Consider the following 14,756-nt stretch of genomic DNA (forward strand, 5'->3'; position numbering starts at 1 on the left):
AGTAACAAACAATAAGCATAAATAAAATAAATAGAATAAAATAAAATAAAACAGAAAACAAACAAATGACTCTGAGGAAGGACCATCCTGATCACTGAACGGCACACAAAGCACGAGAACAGAAATGCGTCTTTAAACCGTTCAGTTCAAGATGAGCCCTCAATGTAAGGAGGTAAAGAATTCCGCAGAGGAGGTGCAGCGGCCGCCTCCCTTAGTTCTGCACTTGGGGTCCACAAGAGACAACTGAGTGACCGGCAGATCAAAGCGCTCTGATGGCTGCCGTTAACACACAAGTCAGGTAGATAAGCGGCAGGCAGCAGACCCGTGTAATGATTTAAAAACCAGCAGCAACATTTTAAAATCCATTCTGTGACTGACAGGCAGCCGGCGGAAAGAGGCTGAGATCGGAGCTACGGAGTCAAACCTTCTCACCTCAAACCAAGAAACGGACAGCGCCATTCTGGACCAACTGCTGCCTGCGGATCAGGGATTTGTGGATTCCAGCGGATCTCAGGACACAACGAGTTGCGGTAATCGAGCCGATAAAAGCACGAGTGACTCTCAAGATCCATAGGAGATAACAAAACAAGGCTTAACGTTGGCTAAAAGACGAAGCTGTGAGAAGCAACTCTCGAGCACAGAACTGATCAGTTCATCAAATGAGAGGCGACCGTCAAAAATGAGGTGCAGTGCGAGAGTCCACAGAAGAGCCACGGAATTCAAAACCAGTTTGAGCTTTGGTGGGAGGACCAGCTTACAGCGCGACCATTTTATTTTTATTAACATCGAGAAAACTGTCAGCCATCCAGGATCTGATCCTACAAGACAATTGTGCAGCCTTGTCAATCACCGATGTCCTCGGTGTCGGGTTCGAGGCCCGCGCCATTAAAAGGCTGCAACGAGCGGCTATGAGTGCGAGACACAAATTAATTATAGTAACAGTTTACGAAAAATGTAAAAAGAATTAAAGTAAAGGCTAAGGGAAGATGACTGTCATCAACACACATTATAAGGTTTATGGTTTTAAATTCCTGGTCTTGTATTTCAGCGCGTTAGGCAGTCGGTGTTCGGGTAAAAGCAGTAAACTCGTTCGTGTTTCGAGTTCGCGTGTCGGTAAATCGACGTCTTAACGCGCAGAGAACTGAAAGAAAATAAATGTGAGACGATCAGGCACAGGTTTGATTATTTGTGATTCTGGGAAACTTAAAGGGATCCCAAATAACCTCCGGGGCTGAAAAATACCTCAGTGGACAAAGATCGGGAAATCGAAGAGAAGTTGAACGGTAGAAGTAATGGAAGTTGATTTGAAACAAAGGGGGATCGGTAAGAATTGTCACTTAAAGTGCTAAAATATAAACGATAAGAGCGAGATGAGCACAGCGAGTAGGAGAGTCGAGAGGGCGAATGACAGGAATGGCGGCAGGTGAGTTTAAAACGCCAAACGAGCGGAAAGAACACGCCGTGTGTTTGGAAAAGTGCCTAAGAAATGACGTGGGAATGGGAAATGTATTCGTGTTAAACCGCCTGTTTGAGGAAAATATAACGTGTGATACAGAGCTCTGAGTTCATTTAGGTTAAAGGAGTATAGAAAATGTGAAATGTTTAGTAAAATGAAAACGTCTCCGCTTTGCTTATAAAAATGTATATAAAGGGTCCTTCAGAATTAAGTCTTAGGGAAAATATGCTGGAAAATATCAAGGAGTCGATTCCTTCCAAGAATTAAATGCTTCTGGTATGTGTGTGTGTGTTTGTGTGAGTGTGTGTGTCAGCTGACTTATTTCCAAATGTGAACGTTGATATATGTTAAGGACATTGTTTGTTTTAAATGCTATTCATACACGAGTTATTAGGTAATTTAAGGGTGATACGGTGGCGCAGTGATTAGCTTTGGAAATGAAGGTTCAAACTTGCATTGTGTCTGCGTGGAGTAAAATAAATGTAAGCAATGAGAGGAAAAGAGTGAGTAAATGATTTAAATTGCAGATACTCAATGATAATAATAATAATAATAATAATAATAATAATTGTAAATGTGTTTATCCAACCTTAGCAAAGTTCTGCAGCTCCAGCTTGTAATTGGAATTCAACAAACGCCTGATGCGTTGAAATGATTCCACAGACAAAATATCTTTGTTTTTAAAAGTTTTCGTTAAAATTCAAAGTAAAACAGTTCACACAAAAAAAAGAAAACTGAAAGAGCAAAAAAAAAAAAAAAAATTGGAATTTTTTTTTTTACATTTTGAATTGTTACAAATTACTTCTGTTTCTGATCCATCCACCTCTAAACGGGTCTTTCAAGTCCTTGTGTACTGAGACCTCCTCTGAACATCAAGAACGGACTCGACTGACACACCGCATCGTAGTTCGAGCAACAAAGTTCAATCTTATTAAAAGGCTACACCACTGATATGGCGACGATGAAGGAAACACTAATATGAATTGAACTGAACTTAAAGCTTTACTTTCTATGATTGTCTCCTACAATAATACTAATAATAATAAAACTTGAGTCATATTCAATGTTTTAAAGGCTGTTAAGTGGCGTTTGAATGTGTTTAATGATAAAGAGATCTCTGTGTCTGAAGCGCATTTGAATATAATTGGTTAGAGAACAATGTGTGTTAATATGTGGTGTTGATTCAAATGATGAATTGATGAAAGTGTGCATAAATATATATATGTTTAGAATTTAAACTTAAATGAATATGGTCAGGTCCAACAGAAGGTCTGCAGATTTAGTATAAACGTCTCTGCCTTTATTTTTTTGTCTACTGGCGACACTCAAATGGATGAAAGTTCTCTTATTAATTTTTAAATTAAATTAAAAAGGAGACAAGTTCTCTAAGATAGCAAGGAAGGTGACGATGAGCACTGGCGTCCTGCAGTCTAAGGTGGTGTGCCTTACTAAGATGTGCTGTAAAAGGGGGCTTAGCTAACAAAATATGAAGACTTTCTTCTTTTTCTTTTTCATCTACAGAATCAACAATCTGGAAAGGACACAAGAAACGAAACAACTTGGAGGATATCAACGGAAATCATCTGTGAACAACAGGTGCCTCATGTATAAACGGTGCGTACGCACAGGAATGTTGCGTAAGAACTTTTCCACGTTCAAATCGCAATGTATCAAACCTACACTTGGCGTAAAGCCGCGCACTTTAACATGGTACCTCATATCTTGTCGTACCCAAGTTCTCCGCTCGGTTTGGCAGACTGGCGGCACCCAGCGTCAGAGCAGTGCTACTGTTCCTGTGTGATTACTCTTTATTTTATAAATACACAGAAACTAACCGCATATTGTTTATTAGTGTAACACATCTGATTGTAATTAACTCGTAACAATATAATGGGCCAGGGAACAGCCATAGTATTCCAAATACCAGAACTGCTTTAGTGTTGTTACTCTCACTTCTTCTTCTTCTTCTTCTTTCAGCTCCTCCCGTTAGGAGTTGCCACAGCGGATCATCTTTTTTCATATTCCTCTCACTGTACGACTCGGAGTATTTCTATCACTGTATCTGAGTGTGAATCACAGCAGCAGCTGATCAGAAAGAGAATTATCGGTATACAGCTTCAAGGACACGCTGTCTCAATATCTACGAAGATATTTCAATGTTCCTTAAATGTTTTGAAGAATCGGCGCTAAGCTTACAGATGGCTTAACGTCTATTACAGAGCTGATTGTGTGGCGATCGGTTACTTGGGGAAAGAAAAGCAAGGACTGCAGGGGCGGCTACGCCAACATATATTGAATATAAAACAGAAAGAGAAAATAACAACACAGCTAAAAATGCAGCGACAAATTTCAGCAAAAGTTAAATGCTTGTCATGAGCACGAGGCACCTATGCAGATTCTGCAACGGACGTGGCCATCCACCGTGATAAGCTACCTTACTGACGAGCGGGTGAAGGAGCCACCGATTCTTCCTCTGCCCAGTGCCACCACAAGCCTAGAGCCGCCCCTGATTGTACTGCTGCAATAAATTATTTCATCGAAGTGAAACTCATGTTTAATAACGTGCTTTAACTCCTATCATCATGAAAATGACATCACGTATACATCTCAGTATTTGAGTTATTCAGAGAGCTGGAATATCACGAATGTCATGGACTCTGTGACCAGTCGGAGGAAGAGAGCCGGTTTAAGAAGCAAGTAGTGATTCACACACACAGATCACATACGAGTAGAAGATCAAATACAAAACAAAGCATTTAACGTGCGACTTTAATTACGATGGGATTTGAGAAACTGGTTAATTAAACGATTTTAAGATGAAGTTTATGATGTTCTACTTTAATGACAAAATAAACTACGTGATTAAAGTGGAAATGTCGAGATTGAAGTTGACATTTCGTGCTTTTTCCCCACCGTGTGCCTATTTTTTTTCTCTGTACCCTAATAATCTTTCATATGACACTCAGACGGTGGGCTACAACTCGGCTTTTCACGGCGACTTTGATATGTGACTTCTTTTTATTTCCGGCACTGTGCGATTTTGTGAATGTGAGCTTTCAAGTTTCTCCAACACGCTATGTCACTCGATCAACTTCATTTTGTTGTTTATTCTACGGTTTATTTGAACAAATTGTATGTTTTTCCTTTGCCTCCACTTGGTATTCGCTGAAATTCTTATATTTTCCCCCGTGCTTTTCCCATTGTCTTTTCACAGAAGGCTGAGCTTAAGGGCGATTTATATTGATTTGCATATTCAAAGAGGCGTAATTCTGGGAGGAGTTGGGGCGGGACATAAAGCGCGTGCACGAGCGTTAGTTTTCACGCTGATTGGGATTTATGTAACGGGAGAACGTGGAAGTTGGAGTTCGCACAGATTCCTGCATCTGGATTTTTCTGTGCGTAAGCACATTTCGGCTTTTGTACTTACGCCACGTTATAGTGCGAGTTCTACGCACGGCGTTATACATGAGGCCCCTGGTGTCACCACATTTGACACAAACACATTCTTTCATGAAGTTGTTTAGGTTCCTTCAAGTAGGAGGAATCCACACAGAAGTAAGGTCCCTGGACTGTATGGGGAGGTGATGGGTAAAAGAAATCAATATTATTGAGCACAGCTACCATTTATATATTAAAGAGCTTTGTGACGTGGTGTGACGTACTGAGTACTCTGACAGCATCTGAGATACAAAGAGATTTTGAATGATCAGGCATTTCATACAATTGGATATGTTGATTTCTTTTTTTCCACTCCATATCTTGTGTTATAAATATCTTGTAAATGTGAAATAGAAAAGAATGTTTGAATAACTACATCGCTGATAAAAGGTTTACCTTTATTTTCTATAATGTGACGCTCTAATGAAATATTCCAGACATTTTGTTACAATTGTGAAGCCACTGGTAGAAATATATGAGTCAAGAAACACAGCTGGGCGCATGTGAAGAAACTCTTTAGCTTTGAGAGGTAATAAGATGTATTTTAAGATAATTTGAAATAAGTGGGAATGGATACAAATATTTTATATGAATTATAAATGTTAGATGCTGCGGTGGGTTGGCACCCTGCCCAGGATTGGTTCCTGCCTTGTGCCCTGTGTTGGCTGGGATTGGCTCCAGCAGACCCCCGTGACCCTGTGTTCGGCTTCGGCGGGTTAGAAAATGGATGGATGGATGTTAGATGATGTGAAATTTGAATTGCTTTTCTAAGTAAGTTCAATCCTGACTGCACATAATTAAACAATATTCTGTAATTAGAGCACTTGGGAGAGAATGTGCGGCTGAACTGTTTTAGTTTCTTTTGCTCTTATTTCTAGAAATAATTCTGAGTTTACCAGTCCAGACTGTGGATTTCTTCTTTGACTTTTGCTTGCTTTGACTGAGTGATGTTCTCTGGAGCAGCGGCCCCCAACTCCAGGCCTGGAGGACCACCGTGGCTGCAGGTTTTCATTCTCACCCTTTTCTTAATCAGTGACCTGTTTGTGCTGCTAATTAAGTTCTTTTGAACTCATTTGAATCGACTTGATCTGGAAGACGCAGACCCCTTCATTGTTTCTTTGTCTTTAATTAGCAGCCAAACAATAACGAGATACAAAACAGGAGCAGCAAACTGTGACCATCATACAATATCTGACAGTAAAGAAAGGTGAAGGTCTCAGGAATGTCGATCTTCTCAGGTCCACAAGCCATTTTAACAGAAAGAGAAAATCAATAATTACAGAAATATCTGCTAATGCACCACGAGAACAGGAAGAAAGCCATGAAATGAAAGAACGGGTTTAATTAACAAGACTCGGCACCTCAGTAGGCAGCTGGTTGGAGTTTGAGGCCCTGACTTAGGTGGTCTTCTGTTGGCTCCCTCACTTCACATGTCATTTCTGTTTGGGTGCCATTTAAGGAAAGAAATGAAGAACTCTGAGAAATGATGAAGAAATTCAAGGGAACAAATCTTAAAAAGACAATTCAATTAAAATGAATTCAAAAGAAGTTAATTAGCAGTACAAACAGAGACTACATTGAAAAAAAGGGTTAGAATGAAAACCTGCAGCCACGGTGGTCCTCCAGGCCTTGAGTTGGTGACCCCTGCCCTGGAGGACGCTGCTCTTATATTACCATCCTTTGTGAAAAGTGGATTCACTTTGCCAGCCTAGGTGCCAGTTGAAGACTGCAGGAATAAGAAAGAGAAGTCAATCCTTTCCATTTTCTCCAGGAGCCTCCACAGCACTCGACTCTTTGACTGCTAACCTCCACGCCGCTCGACTTTCTCTTGCCTTTGGTTTGGTTTGCCACTCCTGGACGTATTTGTGTTCTCCATAGGAGACTTGAACACTCGGCTCTGATCAAGTTGTGATATTAACGGCTTTGCTATCAGAAGTCCTCGCTGACCGACACCCTCTCGCTCCACATTCCTTTTATAGCGGGGGTCCTCAATCACTGTGCTGGGGGGCCGCAGTGGCTGCAGGTTTTTGCTCCAATCCAATTACTTAATAAGAAGCTCTTATTGATCAAGTAACACTTCTGCTTCACTTTAGTGGTCTCGCATGTTAAGATTTTGACCCCTTATTACTTATTTTAGTCTTAAACAGCCGTATTCTTAGTTTTAATGGCTCCTTATTAGCAGTAAGATGTAAATGACAAAAGAGAGCAGCATTTCTCCATTGAGCTTGTCACCATTTACACCTGTGAGTATTTATCACACACTATTGGGTTTAATGAAATACTTAGAAGAGAATAAAGTGAAGGACTGAGAATTGCTCCTCCATTTTAACATTCAGATCATCAGGATGATATCCTTAGAAAGGGGAAGAAAATCGAGGACACGAGAATGAGCTGACATGGCAGAGTTAAACACCAACACGCCATAAAATTAAATTATTGGTAAGAATGGCTTTCTGATTAAGTAACTGGGTGAGAACAAAAACCTGCAGCCACTGCGGCCCCCCAGGACTGGGACCGAGGACCCCGCTAAGGCAGAGAGGTTGGTGTTGAGTTTGGTTTTGTTGTTTGGTGCGAATAGTTTGGATATCTGGAGACAACTGACTGCGTTTCCTTTGGTGTTCATATAAATATATTAAGGTTGACTTTATTTATATCGGGGCTGATTGACTTGTGGTGACGAATGTGCTTTTAATTGAGTGGAGTCAACAGCGATGGCCAAACTACACACAACTAGAGAGGGAAATGTTTACTGAGGGATCTGTTTCTGAACATAAAGGACACAATGAATGTCAACGGGTGCATTGAACTGACCGACTGTGGAATTTAGTTTAGGCCGTTAAAAACAAACTGACCAAGAGACAAGCAGAGAGCGACTAGCAGTACTTTGATAACAGGTGGGCACCCCAATGAAACAGGCCTAACACCTCCTGAGATCAGCATTGTGGGGTCCACAGGTAACTTTCAGAAATTACAGGTGAAGTGTTGCAATGCTGACTGATATGAAACAAAACCTTTAGGTCAGGTGACAGCTGCATGTTCTCCTAGCACATCGGTGATGACAGCCCTTGAATTTGAACCTGGAGACTGAGCCGTGCTAAAGGTCTGCAGACGAACGAATCATCCGACTGCAAGGAGAGACGAGCGACAACAACAACCTTTATTTCTGTTGCACATTTTAATACAAATGAGGAGCTCAAAGTGCTTTACATGATGAAGAAGAGAAAATAAATAAGAAAATAGAATTAGGGAACACTAATTAACATAAAATAAAAGTAAAGTCCAATGGCCAGGGAGGACAGAAAAAACAAGAAAACTCCAGACGACTGGAGAAAAAATAAAATCTGCAGGGGGTCCACGAGACCACAAGACCACCCAGCCTCACTGGGCATTCTACCCAACATAAATGACCTCAATCAGTCCTCATGGTATTCAGGGTTCACATGGAAGGACTTGATGATGACGGTCATGTGGACTTCTGGTCTTTAATCATCAATGGAGGGACATCACGGTGCTTTGATCAGGTGGTGGTGGCGCAGATCAACACCACAGAAAACTGGAAAAGAACAGAAGAGAGAGTAGGAGTGAGTAGGGATTACAGAGCCACCTGGACTAGTAATGATAATTAATTGAACAGTGCACTCCAATGTCCAGTCCAGGGGTTTACGGGCTCCCGCTGCCAACAGTTTTCCTGCACTGGTGACAGTTGGGTCCAGAATCGTAGTGGGCACCCTGCATGGCGTCCAGACCACAGCCTCATTCATCAGATCAAGAGCTCCAGATGTTGATATCCTTTGCTTTGGGGTATCGGACCCCAAGACCTGATTCACACTTTTACTGTGCAGACTTCTAGGTGTTTCCTGAGCCCACTTTGACTCTCCTGGATTTGCCTTACAGTCCGTCCACGTGTTTGAGATTTCATGACAGTTGCTGACCAAATATTTGAATTCTACTTTCTCCTTAGAGTCGGAATTGCACCCTCATCTCTGTTCTTCTGCAGCAATGAATTTCAAGGAATATATGAACCCTGGGGTTATGGATGGTATGGAGGAAAAGCTCATGATCTGTAAGCACAGCAAGGCTAATGAGCTCCTGTTCATAAGCACCATGGATTTACTGAATATTTGTAACTATTGTTTAATTAATGGAAATACTGAACAATTACTTCTTCTTCTTCTTTCGGCTGCTCCCGTTATTGGTCACCACAGCAGATCATCTTCTTTCATATCTTCCTGTCCTTGTCATCTTCTTCTGTCACACCTGTCACCTGCATGTCTTCTCTCATCACATCCATAAACCTTCTCTTAGAGCTGACAGAGAAGAGGAGAAGAGGAAGGCCTATCCTTAACATCCTTCTCCCAGTATACCCAGGCCCATCGCGACAAGGCAGGCAAAACCAAGCAATTGCTTGGGGCCCCGAGCTGGCCTGGGGCCCCAAGACAACGACTGGTTAAGAATAAAATGCAGTGACAAACTGTGTGAGCGCCCCATTGATAGTGAATGCAGTAAAGTGCAATGACACTGTTATCGGGATCCCCCTCAAGGGGGCCCCCCTCGCTGACAGCAGCCAGCCAACCACGCGATCTCTGCTGCCGGCAAAATACAAAACTTCCTCAGCAGTCATGACATGGAGGACATTGTGATTGCCTTTGCATAAAACAAGGCTCGCAAACAGCAGTTTTAGATAATTTGCACATGTTTGAGAGAACTGAAAAATGTTAATGTGAGTATGTATGTGTGTGTGTTTTTAAGTATGTTGGATTTAGTTATTGTGCACTTTTTTAATGTATATTTGATTTTATGGTACAGTGGTGTTTTTTGCAAATGTTCAAATTTTATGCACTTTATATGCAACAGCAGTATTTGCACTGTAAACCTTTTTTATTTATATATATATATATGTGAGTGAATTTAAACTGTATGGCTATGCTGTGGTTCCTTTTGCGCGTGCGTATGGGGGCCTCCATGTCCATTTTGCTTGGGGCCCCCAAATTCCTTCAAACGGCCCTGAGTATACCCAGCATCTCTCCTCTGCATGTCCAAACCAATGCCATCTCGCCTCTCTGACTTTGTCTCCCAATTGTCCCACCTGAGCTGACCCTCTAATGTCCTCATTCCTAATCCTGTCCATCCTCTTCACACCCAATGCAAATCTTCACATCTTTAACTCTGCCACCTCCAACTCTGTCACCTGTGCCACCGTCACCTGCCCATATAACACAGCTGGTCTCACTACCGTCCTGTAGACCTCCCCTGTCACTCTTGCTGATACCCGTCTGTCACAAGTCACTCCTGACACTCTTCTCCAGCCACTCCACCCTGCCTGCACTCTCGTCTTCTCTCCCCATTACTCTGTACTGTTGATCCTAATCATTTAAACTCCTCCACCTTCACCAACTCTACTCCCTCATCCTCACCATTCCACTGACCTCCCTCTCATTCACACACATGTATTCTGTCTTGGTGGTCCTACTGACCTTCATTCCTCTCCTCTCATATCTCAACCTCTCCAGGGTCTCCTCAACCTGCAGATCACAATGTCCTCAGCAAATATCACAGTCCATGGGGACTCCTGTCTGATCTCGTCTGTCAGCCTGTCCATCACCATTGGAGATAAGAAGGGGCTCAGAGCTGATCCCTGATGTAATCCCCCCTCCGTCACTCCCACCACAGACCTCACCATGGTCACACTCCCCTCGTACATATCCTGTGCCACTCTTACGTACTTCTCTGCCAGTCCTGACTTCCTCATCCAATACCACAGCTCCTCTCAGTCACCCTGTCATCTGTTTTCTCAGGTCCACAAAGACGCAATGCGACTCCTTCTGGCCTTTAAATTGTTTTGAGTTGAACTTGTATATTAATTAACATGCACACGTACCGGTCCCGGTACATAACGACGATTTTACGACGTCACAATCATGTCACAGCCATGTGTGCATGCCCCTCTGTCATGCACCTCAACATACTACACATCAAATGACACCTCAGAGTCTCGTCTTTCCGATGATATCAACCATTTTGACACACAACAACCACAGCACTGACACGAAATCCTTTTTTACAGAGAAGTAAATACTTTTAAGAGCTGACTTTTCCTACCTTTGAAGGCTCTCTGCAAGTCAAACATCAATATTTCCGAGCATTCTGTCCGTAAGGCTCCAGGGAATATAATCCAGTAAAACGATTAGGTCCAAAACACACGATAGATCCTCAAAGGGACAAAAACTCCAGAAAACGTTTTTTAACTCGAGACTAGCTCCGACATTTTTTTTCATCTCTATTGGTCATATCAGACGTAATTTGTTTCTGTCGGCAATAACCCTGCTAAAGCATGTTACACAGAAGTGTTAGCTTCTGATTGACACCTAAGTTGGCCAATTACGATGGGTCTGGGGGGTGACTGGCACCTCGTATAGCCAACGAGTGTCACAGACATCTGAACGATGACGCAAAACTCCAAACCCTGGTAGAATCTACCAGTTTGATTGGACGCTGTGAGTGTCACTCCAAACTTACAGCCAATGAGCAGCTGAGCACGCTGATATGTAACTTGCCATACCAACTTGTAAACAAAACCGATCGGAGCTGCGCGAAGCTGGCATTTGTGCCAGTCTGCAGACTTGGTGCGTGGTTGTTAATTGTGATTTCACCAAGTTTTTTCACATTTTAAATATGGATAAAAGTACAGATAAACGTAAATACACTCTCGATTAAATAATAGATACATGTACGCGGCGTGACAGTGATCAATCGGCCCAGGTGACGTCTAATGGCAGAGAGTGACATGTGACACGCCCTTGTGCTTTCTGCCAGCAAACGATTGCTACAATCAGTGGCATGTGGAAAAACGCTGAGCTGTATTGTAACAGTTTGTAACAAAATGTATATAGTTTGTGTGCATTTTGTTTAAAAAAAAGTAAAAAATAAAATATATATATATATTTTTAGCCCATAAGCCTTGTTTTGACTATTTTTATATTGAAATGTGTATTTTTTATTGTTTTTATTATGGAATATGAATTTCCATAACTAATAGAGTGACACTGTGTGTAGATTTAGATTCCTTTAGGTGTAAGCTGTCAGTAGAGCCCTCATTGATATCTGTGGCTTGAAGCGTTCAAAAGTTATTACACAAAATGTGGATAAACCAGAGGTCCTCTAAAAGCACCTGGACATGCCACATAAAAACTGGTGTCAAAATGTCATTTGTATTCTTTTCAAATTTGAAATGTGAGTAGTCAACAAGTTATTCTGTTGGTACATCGTGTGTTTCTGTCCCCACCTACCTACTGCAGCTTTATTTTCCTTTATTTTCACAAAAAAACTTAGGCGAGAACAAAAAAATTTGTTTTTTTTGTGAGTTCTAATGTGCATAACTTTGGATCAGTCACACTGTGCTGTTCTAGCTAAAGGTTGAAGTTAGAGAGACTTAAGATTTGCACCATCTAGTGGTGGAATTCAGCATTCCTTTGCTTGAGAAGCAGTCTGTCTCACCGCGATGATCTCATAAAGCTGTGCCCAGAGAGTAAAGACAAAATAGAGAGCACATGTTTGTCTCACTTCCTACTTTGAGCGTTCAGTTTGGCTTCGGAAGGCATTGTCGGTATGTAGAGATGTTTAATTCTGTATTGATACATGTTTGTGAAAATGTTGAGTAATTTAAAGTTATTTAAGGAGGTATTTCAAGGTTAAAAGGTTCCAGCAACTTGCCGCTGTTATCCGAGTGTTCGCTGCATTGTAGAAGTACTTGGGAGCGTACTTTTTTATACTTTAGCAGCTTTGCCAGGGTGCACAGATAATGTTGTCATTCAAGTGAATGTTATTTATTTATTCTTTATATGTTTGCAAGGAAGAAGTAATTCTGTCATTAAGTTTATTATTTGAGTTTGTACGCAAGAATTTCTTACTATTTTGTATTTACGATTTATTTGTAGTTTTACCCTATTCCAACTGGCTTCAGTAAAGAAAGCAAACTGGAAACTCTTGTCTGTGTGGTCATTGGAGAAAGTTTATCTGACTGTCAACTCAGGCAAGGCGCTTGAGGCAGAGGGCAGAACAGTAAAACGACACCTTCAAGCAAGCCAATTTACGGACGTTTTAGAGCTACGGCGGGGAGCTAGCGATTCAGCAATTAAACGCAAGTGATCGCTTTCGAAGTTATAATGACAGACGTACACTTTAAAGGTGGATCTAAGAAAACAAGATCGAAGGCATCATCTACGTCAACTCGATCTCGCAGTTCATCCGCCAGTATGGCTATCGCTCTTGCTCGAGCAGAAGCGCAGGCCGCCAAGGCTGAAGCAGCGTTCGCTAAAAAGGAGATTGAACTTAAAATAAAGCAAGCGCATTTAAAGGCGTCTCTAGAATCATTGCAATTAGAGAAGAGAGCAGCAGCTGCAGAGGCAAAAGCCGATGCTTTAGAAACTGTTATGGAGCAAGTAGATCGAAGCAGTTATAACAAAATAGAGCTGCCAACAGAAGATCCAGTGCGGCGCACAAATGAATACATAGAAGAGCATGCCGTCTTTATAGATGCGCTTACTATGCCTGTGCTTAGCGGTCCATACATCGATGATCCTTACAACAGCCATTCAGCACCTCAACATGAATCTATTGTTGACTTTATACCTCAGAATAATAAAGAGGAGAATGAATTCACAGAGCTAGATCCTGTTTTACAAGGTGCCAGCCTTTCTGAGCGATATTTTCTTCCTATAGAGAGTGCAGCATGTTCTACTGGGATCCCAGTCGCAAATGAAGACTTCACACAACAAACCAGTATCAGTAATTTTTATCTGCCCAAGGTGCTGCAAAAGCCACATGTTACAGATCAAGCCCCTTTGAATGGTTACAACAACAGTGCGACACATAGGCTAGCAAATAAGAACAACACTCAACCCCAGGCTACTGGTCACAAGATCTCATCAGGCACATCCAGATGAGAATACAAATATGTCGGACTTTGTCAGGTTTCTTGCCCGACGCGAACTTATATCTACTGGCCTTATTCAATTTAATGATCAACCTGAGAATTACAGAGCTTGGAGGGCATCTTTCCTGAACACTATCAGAGGCCTTAACCTTTCAGCTAGTGGGGAAATGGATTTGCTGGTGAAGTGGCTAGGCAGTGAGTCGGCAGTACTTGTCAAGCGGATAAGAGCTGTTTATATAAATCATGCACAACAAGGGCTCAGAATCGTATGGGACAGACTGCGTGAGTGCTATGGTTCTCCAGAAGTTATTGAGAGTTCCTTATTCAAGAGGCTAGAGAGTTTCCCAAAGATTTCGAATAAGGATAATCGCAGACTGAGAGAATTCGGAGACTTGCTCATGGAACTTCAAGCTGCCAAAGCTGATGGTGATCTGTTGGGTCTTTCTTATCTAGACACACCTCGTGGAATCAACCCACTAGTACAGAAGTTACCATTCTATCTGCAAGAGAAATGGCTCACCACTGGGTCCAGATATAAAGAAGATCATAGAGTGTCTTACCCACCATTCAGTTTTTTTGTGAATTTTGTAGGTCAACAAGCGAGGATGCGGAATGATCCGAGCTTCATTGTTTCAGCAGCTCATGAAGAGCCGTGGGGGCCGATTAGGCAGACACAAAGGCTTAATTTTTAGAAGGTCGTTGCTGTTCATAAAACAGAGGTCTCATCTCAAAGCACACCTGCTGAACTTTCAACAAAGACTAAAGCAGACCCAGCAAAACAGTGCCCACTCCATAACAAACCTCACCCCCTTTCCAAGTGCCGTGGATTTAGGGAGAAGCCCTTGAAGAAAGGAAGGCATTCTTAAAACAACATGGGATTTGTTACAAATGCTGTAAGTCTGCAGTTCATGTGGCTAAGAACTGTAATGA

At 41.9% G+C, this 14,756-nt stretch overlaps 1 protein-coding gene across 1 annotated transcript; it reads left to right on the plus strand.

Annotated features, from left to right (window-relative positions):
* The first annotated feature begins 12,351 nt into the window (after positions 1 to 12,351).
* On the plus strand, positions 12,352 to 14,122 carry LOC120542802. The gene is made up of 2 exons (XM_039775469.1): positions 12,352 to 12,497; positions 12,829 to 14,122. Exon 2 carries the CDS (start codon positions 13,057 to 13,059, stop codon positions 13,834 to 13,836), a length of 780 nt encoding a protein of 259 aa, XP_039631403.1. The 5' UTR covers positions 12,352 to 12,497; positions 12,829 to 13,056; the 3' UTR covers positions 13,837 to 14,122.
* Positions 14,123 to 14,756: the final 634 nt, after the last annotated feature.

The sequence above is a fragment of the Polypterus senegalus genome, chromosome 13, assembly GCF_016835505.1.
Source record: "Polypterus senegalus isolate Bchr_013 chromosome 13, ASM1683550v1, whole genome shotgun sequence".
Taxonomy (NCBI): domain Eukaryota; kingdom Metazoa; phylum Chordata; class Cladistia; order Polypteriformes; family Polypteridae; genus Polypterus; species Polypterus senegalus.

What these genes read in the sequence shown, in the direction of transcription:
- LOC120542802 (XM_039775469.1), top strand. Translation starts at nt 13,057, where the DNA reads ATGACAGACGTACACTTTAAAGGTGGATCTAAGAAAACAAGATCGAAG.